Source organism: Lolium rigidum, chromosome 3, assembly GCF_022539505.1.
Source record: "Lolium rigidum isolate FL_2022 chromosome 3, APGP_CSIRO_Lrig_0.1, whole genome shotgun sequence".
Taxonomy (NCBI): domain Eukaryota; kingdom Viridiplantae; phylum Streptophyta; class Magnoliopsida; order Poales; family Poaceae; genus Lolium; species Lolium rigidum.
Window position 1 is genome coordinate 397,920,109 of NC_061510.1, and position 23,529 is coordinate 397,943,637.

The 23,529-nt window shown below is 43.5% G+C and overlaps 1 protein-coding gene across 2 annotated transcripts; it reads left to right on the top strand.

The window, feature by feature from the left end:
- LOC124700869 (tyrosine--tRNA ligase 1, cytoplasmic-like) lies at positions 1-7,765 on the top strand. Of its 2 annotated transcripts, none has more exons than XM_047232929.1 (11): positions 1-120; positions 1,721-1,824; positions 1,904-2,063; positions 2,319-2,602; positions 2,714-2,846; positions 4,763-4,874; positions 4,973-5,055; positions 6,038-6,183; positions 6,626-6,731; positions 7,305-7,365; positions 7,583-7,765. In XM_047232929.1, the coding sequence occupies exons 2-11, from the start codon at positions 1,796-1,798 to the stop codon at positions 7,606-7,608; spliced, it is 1,140 nt and encodes a 379-aa protein (XP_047088885.1). In that variant the 5' UTR covers positions 1-120; positions 1,721-1,795; the 3' UTR covers positions 7,609-7,765. The 2 variants fall into 2 exon arrangements, with proteins under 2 accessions (XP_047088885.1, XP_047088886.1); XM_047232930.1 differs by lacking the exon at positions 1-120 and adding an exon at positions 885-1,098.
- The last annotated feature ends 15,764 nt before the right edge of the window (positions 7,766-23,529 follow it).

The following is a 23,529-nucleotide window of genomic DNA, read 5'->3' on the forward strand; positions in this document are numbered from 1 at the left end:
ATGGCTGGGCCACGTCAATAAAAAGTCAATTTGTGCAGATCCGCAACACAGAAAAGAAAAGAAAAAAGGAAACAGGAGTAGGAAGGAGACGAGAAGGAGGCAACACGCGGCGGCGCGCAGGCAAGTGCTCTCCGCCCAATCTTCCGTTGCTCCCCATCGTCCTCACCAGACGCCTCCTCTCCCTCTTCTCTCCACCGGCTCTGCCGGCCGGCCGGAAGGGAGGGGAGGGGCTCGGAGTCCCTCTTTATCATGTATATAGATTCATTCATGCCCTGTGCTGGTTTTTGGATCCGGTTCTGCCCTGATGTCGACCGTTCTCTTCTTCCTCTCGACCATGTCGATGGCAACGACGAGGGACTGAGAGAGCTGAGCCCTTTTTGACAGATTCATGGAGAGGCTTGGACTCGATCCCGCTCTCCATAGGTTCAGTAAAATTCCCCCGTTTTTTTTTTACTTTCTCCCCATCCAGATGCTGGAGCCAGGGCTCAAACAAAATTCGAAGCTCCCTTGAAGATCTGGCCAGTTCAGGGTCTGTTTTTGGGTTGTTGCCTTGTTGGAGGCCAGTTTTCACCGGATCCAGTCAACTGGACGCAGTCGACGATCCAGTCAAAGACTTTTTGTCAACGATTATTCTTCCAGCGCGTCACGGTGCCTGCTGACTGCCGTGGGGGCACGTAATCGTTTTTTTAATAATAATAAATAGTAGTATTAATATATATATAAAACGGGGTCCTTTATTGTTCCAAGAATAATAAAAGTACCCTAAACAAAAATAGAACCCAGTACAGTAATACTAAACCAAAGTTGCTTCCGATTCCGACCCCTCGTGCACAAAATATCGGCGTGGGCCGTTTTGAAGTCGATCCGGTTTCTGATCAATCAAGCTTCCTCGTAGGGTATCCGAATCACGATTCCTCCTTGGCTTGGTATCTGAATCAAATTCCTTTTCCCTGCCCTGCAAAACCACTATATAGCCTGCACCCCTAACCCGTCTTCATCAGAGTTTGTTGGCCGCCGCTGCCCTCTAGACTTGTCTTCCGTGAGCCTCACGATTCTGCCGGTGACAATCAGCTTTCACCTGCGGAACAGCAGCAGCAGGTAAGTAAATCCAATCTGGGGTCTCCAAACATTTCATGTCTTTTCTCTCTTCTTCAGGCTGCGGACGTTTAGTTTCCTTTTTGCCAGCCGACTGTTGTTTCTGCTGTCACTGGGATTGTCTGGTTGTCCCAGTGTGATCTGCAATAATAAATCTTTACCACAAACTTTTAGGTAAGGTTGCAAACCAGTCAAGTTCAGAACGTTCTACGCCAGGCTCGCCTCATACTAAAAATGATATAATAATAATCTAAGTCGAGTTCAAGGTTGAGCTGTAGAGTTGTCTCATACCCAGCTTGTCATGATCTCGAGCCAAATAAAATAATGACAATTTGTATATACTACTTATTCTGATATCATTTCAACTAATTGGACCATAACAAGGTCAATCTTTCCAACTTGTTTGACAATAACCACATCCACATCACTGGAAAACATATAACTATACGAAAGATCAGTCCAAAAAGACCTGTTTTTGTGTTTATTAAATTAAAGTGATCAATTATTTTAAAACGCCATACTGTCAACACAAATGGAAGGTCTTTTTGTGTGTGTGTGTGGGGGGGGGGGGGGGTTCTCCTGGTCTTTCTAATTGTAATGATTTTTTTACTATTGCCATGTACAGGTTGTCGTGTACTTGCTGTTGTATATATACTTTATATATACGAAGTGGACTGCATTTGCAATCCAGTTTGTTCCCATGGAAGAGGCAACAATCTGCACCACAGGGTAAGAGCGTTAACTTTGAAGAAGTAATGTTGGACAAAGAATTCGGGTGAGTGATCTATGGATTTGAATTTGTGTGTAGGAATGCTGTTGGGGTGAGTTTGGATGAGAGGTTTGCAATAATGCGGAGCATAGGCTTGGAGAGCATTGACGAGGATGATGTTAGGAGGCTACTGGCCAAGAATGTTGCTCCAGTTTGCTATGTTTGGTGTGATCCTTCCCCTTCGGTACATGTTGCCCAGGTATGGTAACAGAAGATTTACTTTACGAATATTTGGGGCAGTTTTTCTAAGAAATGATATCAGAATAATTGTATCATAGATCTTTGTAAACAATGGCCGCTTCTTGCTATCTCACCACTTTCTTCTCAATACAAAATGACACACATTTGGCTGTCTGTTTGTGGGGGGAGAAGAGGGTATCAGAATTATTATGTTGCGCAATTTGCATAATTAAATTTGCGCAATGACTTACATTTATCTGTTATCGTCTTGCAGGGGATCATGATGGTGATCAAAATTAGGAAGATGGTTGAAGCTGGTTGCAGAGTTAAAATCTTGATAGCAGATTGGTTTGCTTGTATGCAGAACAAATTTGATGGCGATCTAACCAAAATTCGATCTATCGGATTTTACATGATTGAGATATGGAAAGCAGTTGGCTTGGAACTTAATAGGGTAGAGTTCATATGGTTGTCCGATGAAATAAATAGCCATTCAGATGAATACTGGGCACTTGTCATGGATATTTCCAGAAATAATACATTGCGGACGATGATAAGGTATTTCTACGTTTACGCTTTTCCCCTTTTCATTTCATTTACGAAACCCTATGAGTATTATTTTATCAGATCATTTGTTGGGAAACACAAGTTAAGTTGTTTGAGGAGCAGGTGTTGTGGAATTCTGGATCCATACATTCTTAACGAAGAAGATCGTATTGTTGGTTCATATGACCATGAAGATGTGGTGGCTTCAACGCTCTTTACACCTTGCGTGCAATGTGCTTGTATATTATTCCAAAAGGTTGGTTATAGTATAGTAATATGCTCATCGTATGTTGTTAATTTCAGTAACATTTGCACTATATCAAGCTTCCTTGAACTTCACTTTTCACAATTAAGAAAAGGTTGGTTATAGTACACTAACGTTTTTTTAAAGTTTGGCATTCGATTTGCCATCCGATTAGATAGAAAGAGGGTTTATGTACATGAGAGGTTACAGAAAATGCAAAGCAAAATCTGCAACTAAAAGTTTCAGGATTACACTGCCTCTAGCTAAACCGCAGGATGAACATCTCCTTGAACTATACCAGCTTAATTTCAGTAACATTTGCACTAACATGCTCACCGTATGTTGTTAATTTCAGTAACATTTGCACTATATCAGCTTCCTTGAACTTTACTTCTCACAATTGAGAAAAGAGTAATAAAAATATGAGGCGATGATGTAGCAACAAATATGCTTCCAATTCATATGCAGCAAGAGGGCCATAAATTACTACTTGGCTAGATTAGGGGATTAAGAATAAAAAAATCAGTAGACTTAAATGCGCTGCCTTACCCTTCTACTACCCCCATACCGGTTTATTAGGGTATTACACATCTCGAGATGAAACTTTGACTAGTAATTTAGCCAACAAAATGTTAGTTATATGTCACCAAAATTATATCATTGGAAACGTCTTTAAAATATGAATCCAATGATATATTTTTTGTGACATATAACCAACATTTTGTGGCTAAATTACTAGTCAAAGTTTACCTCGAAATGATACCCTAATTAACAGGTATGGAGGGAGTATTTATTATTTTAAACATAGTCTAGGATGCTTACAGGGTTCTGACTGTGTTAATTTAATCCTGCCTAACTTAAGGCCGTTTTGCAGTTTAAGTTTCTAACCTACCTCTTACCCTGAATAAAATGGGCCAAGCTCTGGGAGCGAATAGACTGTCCTAGGCGTGATATCGGAAAGGCCTTGTCGATTGCTCTTATTTGGTATCTTAAGTTATGAGGCATAAAGTCTGCCAAGTTATAGTTGTTTCGTGATTTGTAATCTTGTATACATCTAACTGGATATTATAAGTGTGGAAGTAGTTAGAATATGAAAAGAGAAAATGCCCATAATTAGGGATTTCATGTATCGAACAGTTATCCAGAGGATCTAAAAGACTGAAAGTTAATTTTTTTTCTCCATCAATCATTCAAAATCAAACCCGAAGTGTTTCAGTAAGAGTAAATTGTGCTACTGGTTTTTGAACTTGGGAGACTGGTGCAAGTTGTATAGCTCATTTATATTATACTGTTTATGCAGCCATGTACGCCAAGGTTGCAGAGAGCTGCTTAGGTGGTAGGGTTTGCACCTAGATTGTCTTACCTATACAGCGTAATATACCTAAATGTGACCATTTATCTATTGCCAACACCTGCCAAGTTTGTAGACGCTTACTACATCACTTTACTCGTTTTATAACCATTTTATAGGCCAAAAAAGGGTTATGGGGACCTAAACTTGTACTCCCTCTATTCACTAATGTAAGACATTTTAGCTTTTTGTTCAATGCATGTATCTAGACGTGTGTTAGTGGGTAGGTATACTCATTTTGGCCCGTATCGGATCCACTTTAAAATATCAAAAAGGTCTTACATTAGTGAACGGAAGGAGTATTACATTAACATTTGTTCCTTTTACTCTCATTTTTCCAAAGGGATTAAAATATTACCTTGTGTAAGTATTAGTTTATTATATTCCCATGGTTCGTAATCAGCTATGTTTTAACAAAGTTGTCATGGATGAACCATATGCTTTGCTTAATTGCTTTAAAACCAAGTAAGATATTATATTGTGATATAACTACCCAAATACAAAGGATGCCTTTGGTAGTTCAATGAAGAATATTTCTGTTATGCCTGTAATAAAAACTTTTCTATTAATATTTCAGGCAGATATATGGCTATTGTCCATGGATCATGAAGAGGATCTTCACCACAAGCTAGTTAGACAGTACTGCAAAGGCATGGAGCATCAACATAGACCTATTATTCTGTCCCATAGTATCCTTATTCAGCCTTTAGTTTTCCTTTGCATGTGCATGTACTACTTTTTTTTTTCATGTCGAAATACACACATGTATCCTTGACTCAGTGTACAGGTAAGCTCCCCAATTTAATAGAACACCCTGAATTTGCTAAGAATGGAGATCCAGCTTGTGCTATCTACATGGAAGATCGGGAGGTACTCTTCTGCATGCTAGATGGTTCTTGTTGTGCTTATTCTAGTTTTATTTGTCCCGAGTACAGTTTAGAACTGACAGTGTCACTACAGATACTTTTTTGTTATGCAACACTGGTATCACAGTCACAAAATATATGTTCAAGTCTATTCTTCAATATTGCAGAGTGCTACTCAATAACAGTCGTTTTATGCTGTAAACTTATTTAATACTAAAAAGAACAAAAACCGGAGAAACAATCATTTTAATTCCCCACAGGCTATTTGTCAGACAGAATCAAAATTTAATCAGGATATCAAAATTTAAAAATGAAGAACACTGTAGGTAAAGTAGATTCGCTTTTTTTTTTTTACTATATCAGTCTTGAATTTCCAGTTTGAATCGGGTTATGTAGCCCTAGAATTCTCATTTTTGTGGAGTAATTTTACTTGAAGTTTAGTGCTGAATTAACTGAAAAGTAAAGCTGTCATCAACAACGAAGAACCATGCGATTTCACCCACACACCATACAAAATGATGGATACTCAAATGTGTAAACAATGTTGGATGTCACTTAAGACTTCATATTGGATCAAGTACATTTGCCTCCTTGTTTAATGAAATCGCAAAGCATTGCGCTTCCTGCCGATCTTTTTCCTCTACTGAAACTGAAAATTTTGATGCCCCTACTGTTGACCCATTTCAATTGAAAAGGGGGCTTGGATGAAATAAAGCATCCAAAATTGTGTCTGATTTTTCCTAAAGATTTTTGCCATTTTTTTTGGCTTCAATAGTTAGCCTACAGGAGTCAATAGTTAGCCTACAGGAGTCTTGACGTTGTTTGTCTTTTTGAAGCAACTTTGGAGCCCTGAAAGTGGATTTTGTTATTGCCATTCAGTGTAACATTATACTAGAGATATGACATATGCTGCACTTATGGATCTTCGATTTGGGTGCATTTTTTGGGGCAGTTGTGAGTTTCCATCTAACATCTCCCTGTTTCAGGTTAATTTAAGAGACAAACTAAGCAGAGCTTTCTGTCCTGCGAAAGTTGCAGAAGGCAACCCATGTCTGGAGTACATCAAATATATTGTGTTTCCATGGTTCGGATATTTTGAGGTACTCAGGAAGGAAGAGAACGGTGGTAGCAGGTAAAATTTCTCTTTGAACAATGTTATCTGGTACTGTACATTTACATCTTTTTGAAAGGGCACATGTATAGGTCATAGATGTGGTGAAGTATGTGCACGTACAAGGACTTGGATCATTTGTCAGTATGCAGTTAGTGCAGATTTGTTAGAATGAGAGCTTTTTCCTTTGATGTGGTTACTAAGTACCTTTTTTTCAAATTATAAGATGTTCTTGCTTTGTCCTAAGTACTAATACCTTTAGATTATAGAGTTGGTCAAAATTAAGGAAGTTTGACTTAGGACAAAGCTCGAACATCTTATAATTGGTAGGCAAAGCAAGCAAAACTATACAAATAATCATCCATGATATAATTATGTGCCAACAAGTTTCTGGTCAGCAGCTAGGTAGTACAAAACGATTGCTATAATTTATCTTGATGCAAATTTATTTATCTATGTGTAGGATGTTTCAGAATATGGAAGAGTTTATCACTGATTATGAAAGTGGTGCTCTGGATGCCGCTGAGGTGAAGCTGGCCCTTACAGAAGCCCTAAGTAAGATTCTGAAGGTAATATTTTCTTGTTACGTCCATCCCCTAGTTTCCCGTACTAGGATAAAATGTGAATTGTAGGGCTACATAACCCGAAATCTAGCCCTTTTTTTTTGCTTTGTCATTGCAATAAGCCATTTGGTGAACTAATCTGACACATTGTCAATGTTCAATTGAATCTTGTTATGTTAAGCTCCTACCAATGGGCTGAAGAAAACCAGGACACTTTTACATGTTATCTTATGTGCGCACATAAAATTGGGTGTTAAAATGTCATCTCGTGCATACTGTATAGATAGGCAAAAGATAGCACCCATCTATGTTATAAGTGCGTATGTTTCTCTCTTTGCACAGTAACATATATGATTGAAAACTTATACAATGAGTTGTTATAGAATTTGAATTCGATAAATATAGTTCTATCAAATGAGTTGTAGATCCATTGGGTAGGAGGTTTGTAGAATATATTTTTCATGTTTTGTGCATTGGTAAACTTTTGCAACCATTTTTAACTCGAGACCGCTTTGGACCAATTTCGTGTTGGAAATGAATTTTCTGACAAGTGGTTGTACCAATTTCTGTTGTTTGAAGCCTGTACGTGACTACTTCGCAAACAGCTGTGAGGCCAAAAATCTGGAGGAGGCTATGTTGGGTATGTCGCTAATTATATCCTCAATTATCAACTTGAATCAACAACTTGGCAGTTGGCTCCCTACATTTTGTATTCGATCATATTCCGCATTTTCGTGAGCTCTTATAGGAACTTATTTAGAATGTCCTAAACTGTTGTCATTTGGGGATTTCTTTTATCCATTGCTGCATCGGCATTGCTATATTTCTTACAATTGTTTCTAAAACTTTCCCTGTAGGTGTATCTCTCGCTACTAGGGAGTAAAGGAGGAAAATGATGAGTTCGAGGAAATTTTAGTGAAGATATGTAAGGCGATTATGTGAGGTTGAATACACAGGAAAGGTTCATGGCGGCGCTATGTATTGGCATTTTGTGTCCATGACTTTGTAATCTCTGATAATCATTTACTTCCACCGTTCCAGTGAATAAGACTTATTTTATTTTTAAAAAAATCAAGCTAAGTAATCAAACTTTAAAAAAAATCGAACCCATGATATTATCATGTGAAAATATATTCCATGATGTATCTATCTGAGATTTGTATTTTTTTTTGAACCATGCAAAATCCTTGCATGTAATATATTAAGAAGAAAGAAAGACCAAAAGAAGGCCAAAGTACAACCATAGATTACACATAGAAGGACGCCCAGGACGACTGCTACTGAGAGTGTTTCGAAAAGAACAAAGAAAAAAGCATAACTTGGGAACAATAATTACTATCTGAGATTTGTATTATTTGTATCAAGTTAATAAAGCCCACTCCCCCCCCCCCCCCCCCCTAAATACAGTACCATAATATAACGAGGCCACATGGGCACATGATGACATGAAAGTTGCTATTAATCCGGTAGTGAAAAATCGGGTGGTTGTGGATCCGTTGCGGGCGGAGACAGAACTTTGAACATGCTTTAAGCCCACACCTTTTTTCCATGAAGAGAGAAAGATATACTCCCCTCAATTCCAAATTAAATGTCCTATATTTAGATTGGCATGTATCTACACCTTAAAACGTATCTAGATAAACACGTATCTAATAATTCCGCAATACTCTTAATTTGGATGGAGGAAGTAGAATTCGAAGGATCAAAATGAAAGGAATTCGTGCCTTTTCCATGCGTGCACTTGGATACTAGTAGTTCAGGTCACACCAGAAAATCTAGATAAACACGTATCCAAATAATTCCAATACTTAATTTAGATGGGGGAAGTAGAAATTCGAAGGATCAATGAAAGGAATTCGTGTGCTAAACGTGCTTGCACACTGATGGTGACGGATAGTTGGATCAGTGTTACTCCGGACTTTCTGGTCATCAGCCTTCAAGCTGATTTGGCTGGAGCTATTCTAGATGAATAAAAGCTCTCTGAATTCCCTGAAAAAAAAATGAAAGAAATTCGTGTCTTTTCCACGCGTGCATCTTGCATAATAGTAGTTCAGGTCACACCAGATAATCGTACTATAATGAAGGTGGTGTTTTGGCTAATTTAGATGGAGGAAGTAGAAATTCGAAAGATCAAAATGAAAGGAATTCGTGTCTTTTCCATGCGTGCATCTTGGATACTAGTGGTTCAGGTCACGGCAGAAAATCATACTATAGGTGATGATGGTGTTTTGGCTCATAGGTGCATATAATCCTATTATGAAAAATACATAGAAAATATAAAAAAGAGAGTCTGAAATAGACTTTTCGCGTGTACTTCTGAACATTCTATGCTTGCACACATATTTTTGGGGAAAAAACTCCTCTTGTGGCTTGCTAAACGTTTTTTTTTTTTGAGATAAAAGTTGTGTCTTTATTAAAACTCAACACACTCAGATGCCTAACTTCATAGACAATTTATTTTCACAGCCATCCTTAGCAAAGCGGTGTGCCAATCCATTGGCCGGCCTCCGCACATGCCTAACTTCAGTGTCGCTGGAAGACCTCAGCATCACCTTAATGTCCTCCACCAAAGAACCATGGATCGATCTATCCTTCTCCTTACTTCTCAACTTTGCCACTGCATTCGCACAGTCCGTATCCAACACAAGCTTCATCACACCCATCTCCGTTGCTAGCATGACTGGTCTTCTGCATGCCAGAAGCTCTGCCCTCTCTGGATCAACCACCGAGGGAAAAAACGACAAGTCCCTGCCACGAACTCGTCATGGTGATCTCGGAGAACCGAACCACCGCCGCCCTGGTTAGTCGACTAAGAAAAGCACCATCAGCGTTCACCTTATGCCATCCTTCATGCGGCGGGAGCTAGTGCTCCGCCACCTGAACACGAGTCGACGGGTTTGTCGGAGAACTGTTAGAATCCAGCCATTCATCCAACAAGAGAACCGACCTCCGAGAAGTGATCGCAGGGTTTTCTATTTGAGCAGCGTCTCTAGCATCATTTCACGCCAGCCACATATGATATAGCGTCATTAAGTACATCGCTAGTTCCCCGTCTCCGCTTTTACCCATCCAGTCTAGCATCCAGTGAGCCAACGAGCGATGGTCACGTACCTTTCTCGGTGTCGCCTCTAAAGGTTGCATGGACTGCTCCCTCACTGGCTCCCAAGTTCTGACCGCGTGAGGACAGAGCCAGAAATGGTGAACGATGGACTCCTCCCTATTGCAGGCAACACATTTGACCCCAGATTTTATGCTCCTTCTGTCCAGTTCTTGTCCAACTGCCAGCCCATTCTTTACCAGACGCCAAGCATGCACCTTAACTTTGTTTGGGACAGTGGCACTCCAAAGCGCCAACTAGCCTTTATGATCATTGCAGCTCCCCAATGAGCTTGGCCGTTAATGATGTTGGAACTCTAAGTGCAGAGTGTTGTGTCAGCAGAGTATTTTTTCCACAAGGGTGACTCGAGAGTTTATATCGGACTCTCGGGGAACTGGACAAAAAATATTCTCTTCGCCCTTTTTCTAGCAATCCTGCAAGTAAAATAAAAGCCTTGTGTCCCCAACTCTACCGTGTGTTTGTCAAGCACAAGGTTTCGTGTAAGTAAATAACACAAGTAGAAATAAAACAAGTAAAAACTAAACTAGATAAAATAACGAAGTAAAAACAGTAAAGAGGCTGATTGTTTTTGGTGTTTTGGATGCAAATAAGAAAAGTAAATATTTTTGTTATTTTCGGATTAAAATAGTGAAACTAATAGAAAACAAGGTAAAAGCAATGTAAAGGTGTTTCTTATGATAAAAAGTGCACCGGAGTTTATGGGTTCACTTGACTATTCTCTCTTTAAGTTGTGGTGGACAAATAACAATTCATCAATGAGATATGAAGGTGCTGATAGTAGTATATGTAAGATAAGAATTAATATGGGCATCACATCCTAACATAGAGATGATGCAACACATCTCTCTTATACTCCATAAGAAAGAAAATTCATCAATCCTGTATTAAAATTAACAGAGCATAGCAATAAGTACTTTGATATGAAGTTTGAATATCAATTATGCTATCTTGAACAAACAAGATCATCACTACTGTCACGTGATGAACATAGCACATGCATTCACTTTGTCCCTAATGAGTTAGCAAAATAAAGGCAAAGCCATAATAGATCTTGAACATATTGTCACTATCCAATCATTAAAACCATGCTACTCCATCTAATACACACATCATCCCACACACGCTCTTGCACATATGTTTGATCAGAAAAAATACTTAAGAACGGGGTACATAATATGCATCTATCAATACATCTCACAATATAATATGATCAGATCTCATAAAAAAAATTCATAGAATAAGGATCCAACACATAGGTATTACAAATATAACCATAATCATGATAAGCAGCTCATATGGCACTAAGAACTACAAAGAACAGGAGAGAAATAGATCAAGCTACTGCCACAAACTCATAGTCCAGAGGTGGACTACTCCCTCTTGGTCATGGCGATGATGATGAATACGTTGGAGAAGGTGGAGATCCCTCCGACGGTGATCTTGGCGGAGTTTCCCCCTCCAATATTCTCTGCAACATCCTCCGTTTTCGTGTTTCTATGTTTTTGCGGTGCTCTCCTTCCGATAACTCTTCGGGGTCATATATATAGTCGTTTTTAGGGAAAAATATGTCGGTGGGTGAAAGAATCAGGGCAATCAGACGATCGATGGCCGAACGGAGGTGGGTGGCGCCCCTCCTTTACTAGGCACGCCACCTGGCCTCTTTCGGCCCTCAGGCCTCTCCAGGTGTGCTTCCAAGGCCCAGGGTGCTTCTCCCGATGAAAAAGCGACGCTCCAAAAATCCCTAGGTGAATTTGACTCCGCATATGTCTCTGAAAGTGAAAAATACACAAAACAGAGGTTTCCTGTTCTGCAGTGTTATAACCCAAATAAAGGAAATTATTGGTAAATCCCCATAAATCAATGTAAAACATGGTATTATCATCATATATGTTGCAAATATGTGGGGATTTAATATGATAAAGGATAAATTTCATGTATACATTTTACATGCATCAGCCCATTCGGCCTGGAGGAGTTTCAGCTGAGTTTATAGGTGGTACGCTGACTTAACACTGAAGTTCACATTTTTTGTGTAGTTCCAAGCAATATAGTCTGCAGTTCTAGCTCTACCTACAGGAATCTTTGTTATATCGTCAACATCCGCATCAAAAAAAGACTCCTGAAGCTTCTCCACATCCCAACCAGCACCTCCTGGATGGAGTAGTTCCTCCATTCTCTCACCGATGACACCAGGTTTATGGCCTAGAGGCTTTTGGGCACTGGATCGAGGGATCCAGTTATCCTGCCATATATATCGAAACATCGACACCATTACCAATCCTCCATATAAGGCCCTCCTTGAGTAGGTCCCTGTCATGTATGATGCTTTTCCAAGTATAGGAAGCGCCCTTAGGACACCCAGCATAAAGGAAATCCCCATCCTTAAAATAATGCGCCTTTAGAACACGGGCGCAAATTGAGTTTGGGGCAGTGAGGAGCCTCCATGCTTGCTTAGCTAGAAGGGCCTGATTGAAATCCTGGTAGTCCCGGAACCTCATACCCCCTCTTTTTTTCGGCATACACATCTTCTCCCAACTTAACCAGTGGACTTTCCGATTTCCATCAGCAACACCCCACCAAAAGCCAGAGGAGATAGATGTAAGTTTTTGACACATGGTTTTCGATAGCCGGAAAAAAACCCATGGAGTAGGTCGGCATGGCTTGAACCACAGATTTCACTAGCACCTCCTTCCGGCCTTTGAGTGACCCTGGCCCTTCCAATCCCGCCCTTCGGTCCCTTCGTTGCTGCCTCCTTGACCGGTTGCTTGGTGACCGATTTCTAGGCCAAATTTTTGGGGCTTTTCGGCGCCATGGCTGGGAGAGAGTAGCTGCGGCGGGAGGGAGAGAGTATCGGTGGCGGGAGGGAGAAACAAACCGGCAGGAGGGGTGGAATCTTTTGGCAGGGTAGAGAAATGTGCGGCTGGCGGCGTGAAGTGGCGGGAGAGGCATGATGTGGCGGGAGACTAATTAAATTTCAATGGGTCACTAACGCGTTGGACCCGCCAGTCGCGGCTCATTTTCTTGCTTTGTCCGGCGCGCCCGGACCGTCCCCTGTGGATGGGGACGGCCTCGGGCCGCCAGACACCGTATTGGGGCGCCGACCGGAAATGATCTTTGGGGGGCGCGACTGGGGCCGGTTAGATGTCTGGCGTGCCCCAAAAACCTTTGGGAGATGTTGTGGGGATGCGACTGGAGAAACTCTTAGAGCATCTTCAGCTGCGTCTCTGAAAGCGAGTTCGGATAAAGCACCAGATCGAATGTTTGGAAGATGCTGCCGCGTGGTGCCGTTTTTGGGACGCGCCTGTTTCCAGCAGCGTCCTCCAACTAGTCCTCAAAACATGTTATTAACAATACGAAATAAAAAAATTATTCAAATTTGATTATATTTTACTACTTTGGATGAAAAGGGCCAGGTGATCACCCTAGCCTAGTTGCCGTCGCTCGGGGCTCTTGACAGCACTGCCCCATCCTTACCTCCCTCCCTCTTCCGCTTCTCCACCGCTGCCACCCGCCGCTCCCTTCGTTGAGCCCTCGCTAGAGCTCGGTGGTCTGCCGCGTTCTCTAGGAGCCGCTGCTACAATGTCTCGTTGGCGTCATCCACGGCCTTTTTCAACGTCTCGAAGGACGCAAGGATGGCCCTCTGCTCCACCGTCTTCTCCTCCTATTGGAGTTTCGGTATCTCAAAGGAACACAGGTAACTCGGCGAGACCCTTAAGGTTATCAAACCATAGGGGCTAAAAGAAACGCTCATGGCCGCTGGAGAAAGATGGTAACAACACGACAGAGAGAGACATGGAGTTACTCAAGTTCAGGCATTTTTAAAACCCAACTATTTAAAAAACCAGACGAGAATAGCCAAAAAACACGACGCAAAACCCGAAAGAACAGGAGAAAAACCGGGCATAAAAACATACCACGTTATACGGGCCTGGTCCAAGAGGGACCAGCGGGTGTGCGGTGCGGCGATTCGCGCCGACCTGGTTGGCGCCGTAAAGGAGCGCCCGCCCCACCTCCTAGTACATGGATGCTGTTGGTCGCCGTGATCGATCGACGCTGGCCTTTACTCATTTTTTCGTGGGGACAATTGGTTATTTACCCAAAAGTTCAGAAGCCTTGGATCATCTAACCAAAGTTCATTGTACATTGGTAAATTATCCAATAAGACTGCGCGTAGAAGGACTACACGCAGATTGGCTATAAAAGTAGGATAAGATGTCACAAAATTCAATAGTCAGTTTACATAAAACCCCTTTTGGGTAGATCATAAACACAAGTAATCTTCTTATTGGGTAATATACCAATGTACAATGAACTTTGGTTAAATTATCCAAGGCTGCTGAACTTTTGAGTAAATAACCAATTATCCCTTTTTCGTGTCAATCACTAAAGGGTTTTCGTGGGACAAGTTTACGTTCACGGTGGACGGCGGCTCGTCGATCAAGCCGGAGTAGTATATCAATATGACTCTATACATTTAGTAATGGATCTCATTTTCTGACGGAGCAGCAGATCGATCCAACTACGCGCGCGACCCTAATCAGATACCCCATCCTAGAATCGATATCCAAACATGTCCGCGCGGCGGCGGTGGACCGATCTACCACCGGATCTTCTCGCCGTCATCTCCGGCCTCCTGCACGACGCCGCCGACTACGTCCGATTTCACGCCGTCTGCAAACCATGGCGCGAGTCTCTGCCCTCGTCAGCCGCGCAACGCCCTTTCTTCTTTCCCTGGCTCTTTGCCCCGCCGTCCAGCTCCAGCTGGGACATGGACAGGAAGCTCCGCTGCGTCTTCTCCAAGACAAGCTACCTCGCGGAGGTTCCAGGGAGGTTATACGGGCACAGCTGGATAACCCGCGCCGATGGCACGGGTTTCTTGTTCTTCTCCGCTTCCTCCGAACCTACGCTGGTCGATCCTCTCACCGGAGACGCCAGAGTCCTGCCACAGTTCGTGCGCGGTGACGGCGAGACCAATTCCGGGGTGATGGAAAACTCCCGAGGCGTCCTGTATGGAGACGGCACCATCTTCCTCTATAACTTCTCACAATGGGTTCTCGACAAGGACGAAAACTACTACGAAAAACCTGGGGACCGGGACGATGATCTATCCATATCCTTCCAAGCGGCCGTCCTTCGTCCCGGCGATACCGCGTGGAAGTTCGTGCATAGATGGTTTGATTTTCATATGGAGATGTGGGAGGATGAGTTTCTAATCAGTCGTTTCTTCGCCGCCTACCGCGTCTGCAATGGCAGTATCTTGGTTCACCTCGACGGGGACGACCGTTATGTTGACAGGTGGCACCTCCTAACACCGCTGGCCGGGGATCACACAAGTGTCAAAGGCGAAGACGATTATTGCGAGATGATGGCACCGGAAGAGTCCGTCGAGTCTAGCCACGTCCTCGAATCCCGCGGCGAGCTGCTCCGGGTGACCGTGCTGATCCAATGCCGCCTAGGGCAGCCCACGGCGTACGAGGTCAGCGCGCCCCTCGCGGTGTCGGTGCACGCACTGGAGGAAGTGATGGACGCAGACGGCAGACACACGGTACGCTGGGTGAGGAGGGACGGTCAAAGCTTCGCCGACCGTGTAATGTTCTTGGGGTTTCCGACCAGCTTCGCCATGGAAGCATTGAGGTTCCGCGGTGGGGTGGACGACGTGAGCGGCGGGTGGGTCTACTTCCTCCAGCCGAGGTCAGAGGTATACGGGTTATCACTCGGCCCCGGTGTGTTCAGATACAGCCTCATCGACGGGAAGGCCAAGTTCATGGAGCGTGTGCCTCTGGACCATTTTGAGAGTGAAAACGAAGCGTTCATGTGGAAAATGCCCCAGCCTGCCATTACTCCAATCCAGGTATTCAGTAAACTTACCTTCATATCGTTCTCTGCTATTTGAAACGATCATTCTGTGTCACATGCATGGCAAGACGTGTTCGTAAGGATGTGACCATCTGGAATTTGGAAGACACATTTAAACACATGAGACCACCTCCCACCGGGGTGAGATTATTTTGCAAAATTAGTACTAGCTCGATTTCTGTTTCCACACTTTCAAAATATGGTGCACGTCGTCACACCTTAAAAGTTCCTACATTCTAGTGTATATTTTTGAATTTTCAACACCGGCTAGAATATTACTGCTCGCAGCTTACTTTAAAAATAGCGATGTATAATTGTACATGACCATTTTACTCACTTTTGTTGGTGATCATGTATTTTTGCTAGCTTCACAAGTGGCATGGTATATAACCTAGCTTGTTTTTTGGCCAGGTAATTCGAGAAAAGCTGGAGTCACCAGAGACGGGTGACTCATCTTTGAAAATTAATATTAGCCGCATGGAGAGACCATCGACACATTCCAAGGAACATTTTCTTAGTTTCAACGTGCAGAACCTGCCTCTAGGCGTGGATAGCTCCCGGCTACATCGCTTCTTTAACCATGGCCATGGAGACATCAATAAAACCATTTGAAGCCAGGGATGCTCTTGATGGGCTGGTATTAGATGGCTACACCCTCGAAGTTGGTGAAGCCATGGTAGCGACAGAGGAGTCGCATGTTACTTCCTCATGTAGCAACCTCGTAACTATCTAGGGAATGTACACTGGTTGAAAAGGTGCATTTGTTTAACACCTCTGCATCATCTTGACATAATCTCCTTCATGTCATCTCTAAAACCACACCGTTGTGCGATGGATTATGTCCTTCGTGTCATATCTACTAGTATAGTGATTGATGATAGAAGACCATCTAAGCATGTATTTTGAAGAGGCCTTTTACGGTAGGGACGGAGAAATATGAGCCGTCCAACCAGCAATATCTGATGGCCAGGATTGATTAATACTTGTGAGCAAGAGGAGTAGTATTTTTTCAAGGAAAGGCAAATATGGTAGGCGATTAAAAACAAATCCGGCACTAACCAAAAAGGAATATCATTTTTTCATGGAAATGTAAATATGGTAGGTGATTAAAAACAAATCGAACACTACATTAAAGAGAAAATCATATGGAAGGACACTTAGGACTGATATTACCTTCATGTACGACTTTCCAGTCCGAAACTGTGCGACCTTCGTCCAAGCGCTACCAGCAGCCATGGTTCATGATGATTGCACGTTGCAGCACTCGGTGCCTGTGACTAAGAGCACCTCGAGTCGTTGGGGCTTCTTAGGCCGAAATTCGGCACTAAATAACGCCGACTGAATGTAAATTTTGTCCTGGGATGGTCCAGTTTTCCAGTGGCGAGCCTAGGAAAATCCTGGCGATAGGCTAAATTCGAACGGAACATGGCGAATTTCGTCCAAACTTAGTCTAATAAATTTAGAGATATTTAATATATATAGGCGAGTTCGTACATATATAGGCCAAATTCGTAATATATTTGAATTCGGCTGGGGGAACATATAAATTAAACATAAAACACGGCGTTCTACATGCCGAAATGGCGGTAGAATGCCGTGTAGTCACCGTCATCGTCCTCGCCATCGTGGGAGTCGTTCTTGGGCGGCGCCTGCTGGCTGCTGCTCTGGCCGGGGGCTCCCCAACGGCTAGAACCCTGGCTAGGGCGCCGGGGAACCTATCCGCCATTGAAGCCAACCTTTTTTTGGACGAGAGGAGAGGGGAGAGAGGTGGAACTGCGGTGGTGAATGCAAGCGGGCGTGGTAGCTCCGCGATAAATAGAGGGGAGTAGGTGTGGTAGCTCCGTGATAAATAGAGGGGAGCAGGCGTGAATGCGAGGAGACGACATTAATTCGCCGCGTGGAAGCTACGCATCGGGCGACGACTGATCGGCGGCAGGCTTTTACAAAGCGCGGAAGACGATGCGGTGAGGACAACAATCTATCTTCTCGCCGACAGATCGGGGCCACCAGGCGCGCGAGAGCTTTCCTCGACGATTCCTGCGCTTTTGTTTGCTCCGGACTCCCCGAGCGCGTCCTGGGGGGGGGGGCGAGGTTGACATGGGCTCGCCGGATGGATGAAAGCCCAAATTCGGGCGAAAGCGAGGATCCGGGGGCGCGACTGGGCCATTTTTCGCAGCCCGGATGAAAAAAACAGGCTCCTGGGGGCCTTGTCGGGGAGACGGCTAGAGGTGCTCGAAGGCCAACTCCAACGGGGCGACCCATCCCACGTCCACTCATCCGGATAGGTCGAACTAGACAAATCCGTGATACAACACACAGATGCATCCTAAAAACGGATGTCCCACTACAAGAAAAGTTCTGATAGACAACGTCTCAAAATCGTCCGCTAAGGGGTATTTTTCGTCGCCTATGGGCCTAACCCGATGATATGGGTTCGTTGTGGAAGCTGCGTCGAGGCAAAGTCCTACGACGATTTTTTCGGTCCGTCGCGCTTGGGCGCCCTTCCGCCACGGAAAATCGGACCGTTGCCCAAGTGTTTCCGGGAGCCCGTTGACTGCTGACGTCATGCAAGCCGACACGTGGCGGACGCCGTTAGCCGCGGTTAACGGCGTTAACCGGCTGAAACCCCGTGGTAGATGGTAGGCCCACACGAGGCCTGCCACGTCTTAAGCGGGCCGGCACATTAAGTTTGCGGGCCGGGCCAGCTGACTTAGTTTGACCGGTCAACTATATAGCTGGGCTGGTCCATTAGTTACGTGGGCCGGGCCTAACCTCTAAGGTTGATTGGTCAAAACTTTAATGGGCCGGCCCACTAAGCATGTGGGCCGGACCGAATGCACTCGTTTGACCGGTCAACAGGCAAAAGGGCCGGCCCACAAGACATGTGGGACCCACTTTCCTGTTATCGGGCCGGCCCATTTAACTAGTGGGGTCCACCTTAAAACAACTGGGCCGGCCCAAGAAGTTATTGGGCCGGCCCAATTAGCATGTGGGTCCCACTTTCCTGCTATCGGGCCGGCCCATTTAGTACGTGGGGTCCACAATAGATCAAACAGGCTGGCCCAACAAGAAAGTGGGTCGGGCCAAAAACACAGGTGGGTCCCACTTTCCTGTTAAAAGGCCGGCCCATTTCGTACGTGGGGTCCACAATAGATCAAACGGGCTGGCCCAACAAGATAGTGGGCCGGGCCAAAAACACGGTGGGTCCCACTTTCCTGTTAAAGGGCCGGCCCATTTAGTATGTGGGGTCCACCATCTAGCAAGTGGGCTGGGCCAAAACACAGGTGGGTCCCCCTTTCCTGTTAAAGGTCCGGCCCATTTAGTATGTGGGGTCCACCATCTAGCAAGTGGGCCGGGCCAAAAAAACAGGTGGGTCCCACTTTCCTCTTAAAGGGCCGGCCCGTTTAGTATGTGGGGTCCACCATATAGCAAGTGGGCCGGCCCAACAAGATAGTGGGCCAGGCCAAAAACACTGGTGGGTCCCACTTTCGTCTTAAAGGGCCGGCCCATTTAGTACGTGGGGTCCACCACAAAAGCAATTGGGCTGGCCCAGCTAGTTAGTGGGCCGGCCCAGTAGTGGGTGGGGTCCACCTTAAAGCAAGTGGGCCGGCCCAATTAGATTGTGGGGTCCACCCTAAATCAAGTGGGCTGGCCCAATAAGTAAGTGGGCCAGCCCATTTAGTTGTTGTTTATATGCCGGCGTAATAGGCGCTTTAGGATTTTGCGAGCCGGCACATATGTGATTTCGCTTAATTGGGCCGTTTAAGGGATGGGAATTCGTGATTTAGATACTGAGAATATTTACGCAGCATTGATTTACGTCGGATAGCCTCACTTACCACAAGCACCAAAGAAATAATGCGCGAAAGAACTATAAAAACTAATTAAATATTACATCGAGTTGCAAGGCTTTGAAAAAATATTACAGAACCCAGAGAAATTGAATGGTAATTAAACCTAGCAATACAATGAAGCGATCCGGCAATCTTTTAAGTTGTCCATGCGGCACCTATATCTGAAACAAAGACATTACAAGTTAAGACAGCAACAATGGAAACGCAAAGACACTGCAATATTTTTTGCCAAAGAATTTGGAACTCATCATTTCGTCGTTATACCAAGATCATTGTAATGCGCACAATAAGCAAACAAAGAGTGCATGTCGCATACCAACAGCCAATACAACAGAGCATGTTAGAATGAAACGACGAGACTTACTACTGTCGAGTCCCATGCAAACCAACATGTTCGGGGAGTACAAAATTGGCATGAACAACATAGTAGCGAGGCTATAAATTTTGTAACAACGATCGAGCAAGATAAAGTTATGATGGCTACATCTACAGAGCGAGGGAATGTAAACCAAAAATAGAAGTTACGATGGCAAAAGCTAAAGAGGAGGGAATGTGAACCAACATGTGCCAAGTGCAATTACTTCATTTTGGCCGTGAACTAAATAATACTCCTGAACTTATAGTGAAGGGGATGCAAATCAAGATGTTTCGGGATATAAACTTGTAATGAGCAACACATAGAGGATAGTTAATGCTGGAGCTTAGGATGGACCAGATACATAATATAGTGGGATCACCTGTGAACTTGTATAAGAGGGAATGCAAACCAATATGTTCAGCTTTCCATATGTGAGCGTCATGCCAAGTCAGAGAAACAAGTCAATAATGCAGCTTTTGAAGAACAAGATGGCACACAAAATTATTATCTAGTAGTATGACAAGTTTATTTGTACTACGAGGCTAGATAGCGAGTGATAGCATGCCAAACTAAGTCCTTACTTTGTTAGCTTACAATGAACTAGATACAAAACAATGGCATCACTCGTAGTACGAGAGAATGCAAGCCAACATGTTCATGGAGTAAAAAATTGGCACAAACAACATAGTAGCAGGCCATAATTTTTGTAACAACGACTGAGCAAGATAAAGTTATGATGGCTAGATCTACAGAGCAGGGAATGTAAACCAAATATAGAAGTTACAATGCCAAAAGCTATAGAGCAGGGAATGCGAACCAACATGTGCAATTACTTAAAATTGGCCATGAACTAAAATAATAGCAGGATGTTACTATAATACCTATAATTTTTGTAACAACGACTGAGCAAGATAGAAGTTATGATGGCTACATCTACAGAGCAGGGAATGCAAACCAAAATGTTCAGTTTTTCCCTCGAGTACTGGAAAAATATATGTACTCCGTACTCAGTTTTTCCCTCGAGTACTAATAGTGGCTAGTGCAATATACTCAGTTTTACCCTCAAGTGGCTGGTCAACAGAGAGTCAACAAATGGGATTAAGTTGTCTAATTGAGTAATTTCAGGCGCAAAAAAATAAAATCATAGTGCCTCCTACTCATGGAGTCTTGTTAAGAAGAGAAGGTCTAACACGTGGAAAACAGAATAGCACTTTCCATTAGTTCGGACTTTTGGTTGCGTTGGCTTGTGTATGAAGCTTGGCATGGTATCAGAGCCCAGGGTCTCGAGTTCGAGACCTGGCTTTCGTAATTTATCCTAAAAATTGGTGCTGCCCAACGTTGCCCTCCTCGGAGTCCACATATATGCCTCCAGGATCCAGTGCCTTGACATCAGCAAGCACAGATGAACAGTTGGTTGACTTGTAGATTTGGACGTTGGATCGAAAATAGAAAGCTAAGAACTAAGTACTGTAGCATGTAGCATATGTACTGTTCATGGTCTCATTCCGGGTTCAAGTGCTACCCCATGTAGCACCACTTTTTTTTGGGGGGTTAGCCCAGACAACCTTCCCAATAAAAAAAAAGTACTACCTTCCCTGCATGGGCCAATTGTTTGTACTTTTGGGCTGCCGCCGGCCATGTACATGGTGATTGCTGTCAGCCTGCTTGCTTCGCTGATTACAATCCAAAAACATTTAATGGGCCTCCGACTCATGCCATTGGGGCCCTTCCTAATTTAAACACGGAGATCCTATGATTGGCCCTCAAGAAACCGAGATTCTAAATATAAAGTTATTTTTATTTCGTATCAATTATGATTATGATTCTTTTTTAAATGCGCATAGCCAGTATGCGCATCTACATGGGCTCTATATTTTGATATATTCATATAGTTGATTTCAAATATTTCATAAATTATTTAAAGTTCCAAGATTTATTCTATCAGTTTGCAAGATCTTAGAGTGTATTTGTAGTTTAAAAAAAATGACAAACCTCTTCATCAGATTGTTGTTAACAAGTGTAGTGTTGTGAACCCAAAATATATTACATACTTCCTCGTAGATCAAATTTGAACTAATTAAGTTGAACTAAACCCGGATCAACAGTTAGTATGGATTATGTGCATGGAGTACGAAAAACAAATGAATGGGCAATATTTCAGTTTTTCCTTCAGTTGAGAATGCTAGAGCAGGACCCATTTGCCAGTAGCGTCCCTCAACATTTGAAGGTAAAGACAAACAAAAGGGATCGAAAAAAGCAAGTATCCTACATATCTCGGGTTAAAACATATAGAGAAATCACATATTTCTTGTACATAGAGGCTGACATCGTGGACCCATCGGCCAGCCGTGGAAAAAAATCCAAGAAAGGAAACAATTATCGTACAGAGAAGCTGACATGTGGGACGCATTTTACAGCAGCGTCCTCAACTTTTACAAAGGCGGCAGGGGATCTAAAGAAAAAGCAAAGTTCCCAGAAATCAGCGGTCAAAAATAAATCCAAGAAATGAAATGTTTATTGTTCATAGAGGCTGACATGTGGGACCCACGAGCCAGCAGCGTCCTCAACGTTTCAAAGGCGGCAGGGGATCGAAAAAAAAGGCAAGTGACCATATATCAGGTGCCAAAATAATCCAAGGAAAGAAACTTTTATTGTACATAGAGGATGACATATGGGCCCCGTTTTGCAGGAGCGGTCTCACATTTTCCAAGGCAGCACGGGATCGAAAAAAAAGAAAGGAAAGGTTTATCGTTCAGAGAGGCTGAGATGTGGGACCCATGGGCCAGCAGCGTCCTCTTAGTTTCAAAGGCGGCAGGGGATAAAAAAGGCAAATAGCCAGTAATTAGGGTCAAAAATAAATCAAACAAAGGAAAAATTGTTCATAGAGGCTGACAGGGACCCATGAGCCAGCAGCGTCTCAACGTTTCAGAGGCGGCATGAGATCGAAAGAAAAAGGCAAATACCAAGAAATTATGGGTCAATAATAAATCAAACAAAAGGTTTATTGTTCATAGAGGCTGACATGTGGGACCCATGAGCGGCGGCGTCCCCAACGTGTTAAAGGCGGCGGGAGGTAGAAAGACAAAGGCCAAAAATCAGTTGGTAAAAAAATCCAAGAAAAGAAACATTTACCGTTACGAGAGGCGGACATGCGGGACCCATGAGGCGGCGGCATCCTCAACGATTCCAAGGCGGCGGGGGATCAAAAGAAAAAAAGAAAATATCCGAGAAATTAATTAGGGGTTCAAAATAAATCCATCAAAGGAAAGTTTTATTGTTCATAGAGGATGACATGTGGGACCGACCCGCTAACGACGTCCTCATCGTTTCAAAGGGGGCGGGAGATCAAAAGAAAAAGGCAAATAGCCGAGAAATTAGGGGTAAAAAATAACTCCAAGAAAGGAAACTTTTATTGTTCGTAGAGGATGACATGCGGGACCCATGAGCCAGCAGCTTACTTAACGTTTCAAAGGCGGCATGAGATCGAAAGAAAAAGAGAAGTGACAAAATATCAGGAGCCCAAGATAATCCAAGAAAAAAAACTTTATTTACATGGAGGATGACATGCGGGTCCCATTTTGCAGCAGCGGTCCCAACGTTTCAAATGCGGCTTGAGAT

Coding starts and splice junctions, on each gene's coding strand:
- LOC124700869 (XM_047232929.1), top strand. CDS start 1,796: ATGGAAGAGGCAACAATCTGCACCACAGG. Junction 6,184..6,625: donor GAAGAGAACGGTGGTAGCAG/GTAAAATTTCTC, acceptor ATCTATGTGTAG/GATGTTTCAGAATATGGAAG. Junction 6,732..7,304: donor CCCTAAGTAAGATTCTGAAG/GTAATATTTTCT, acceptor TGTTGTTTGAAG/CCTGTACGTGACTACTTCGC.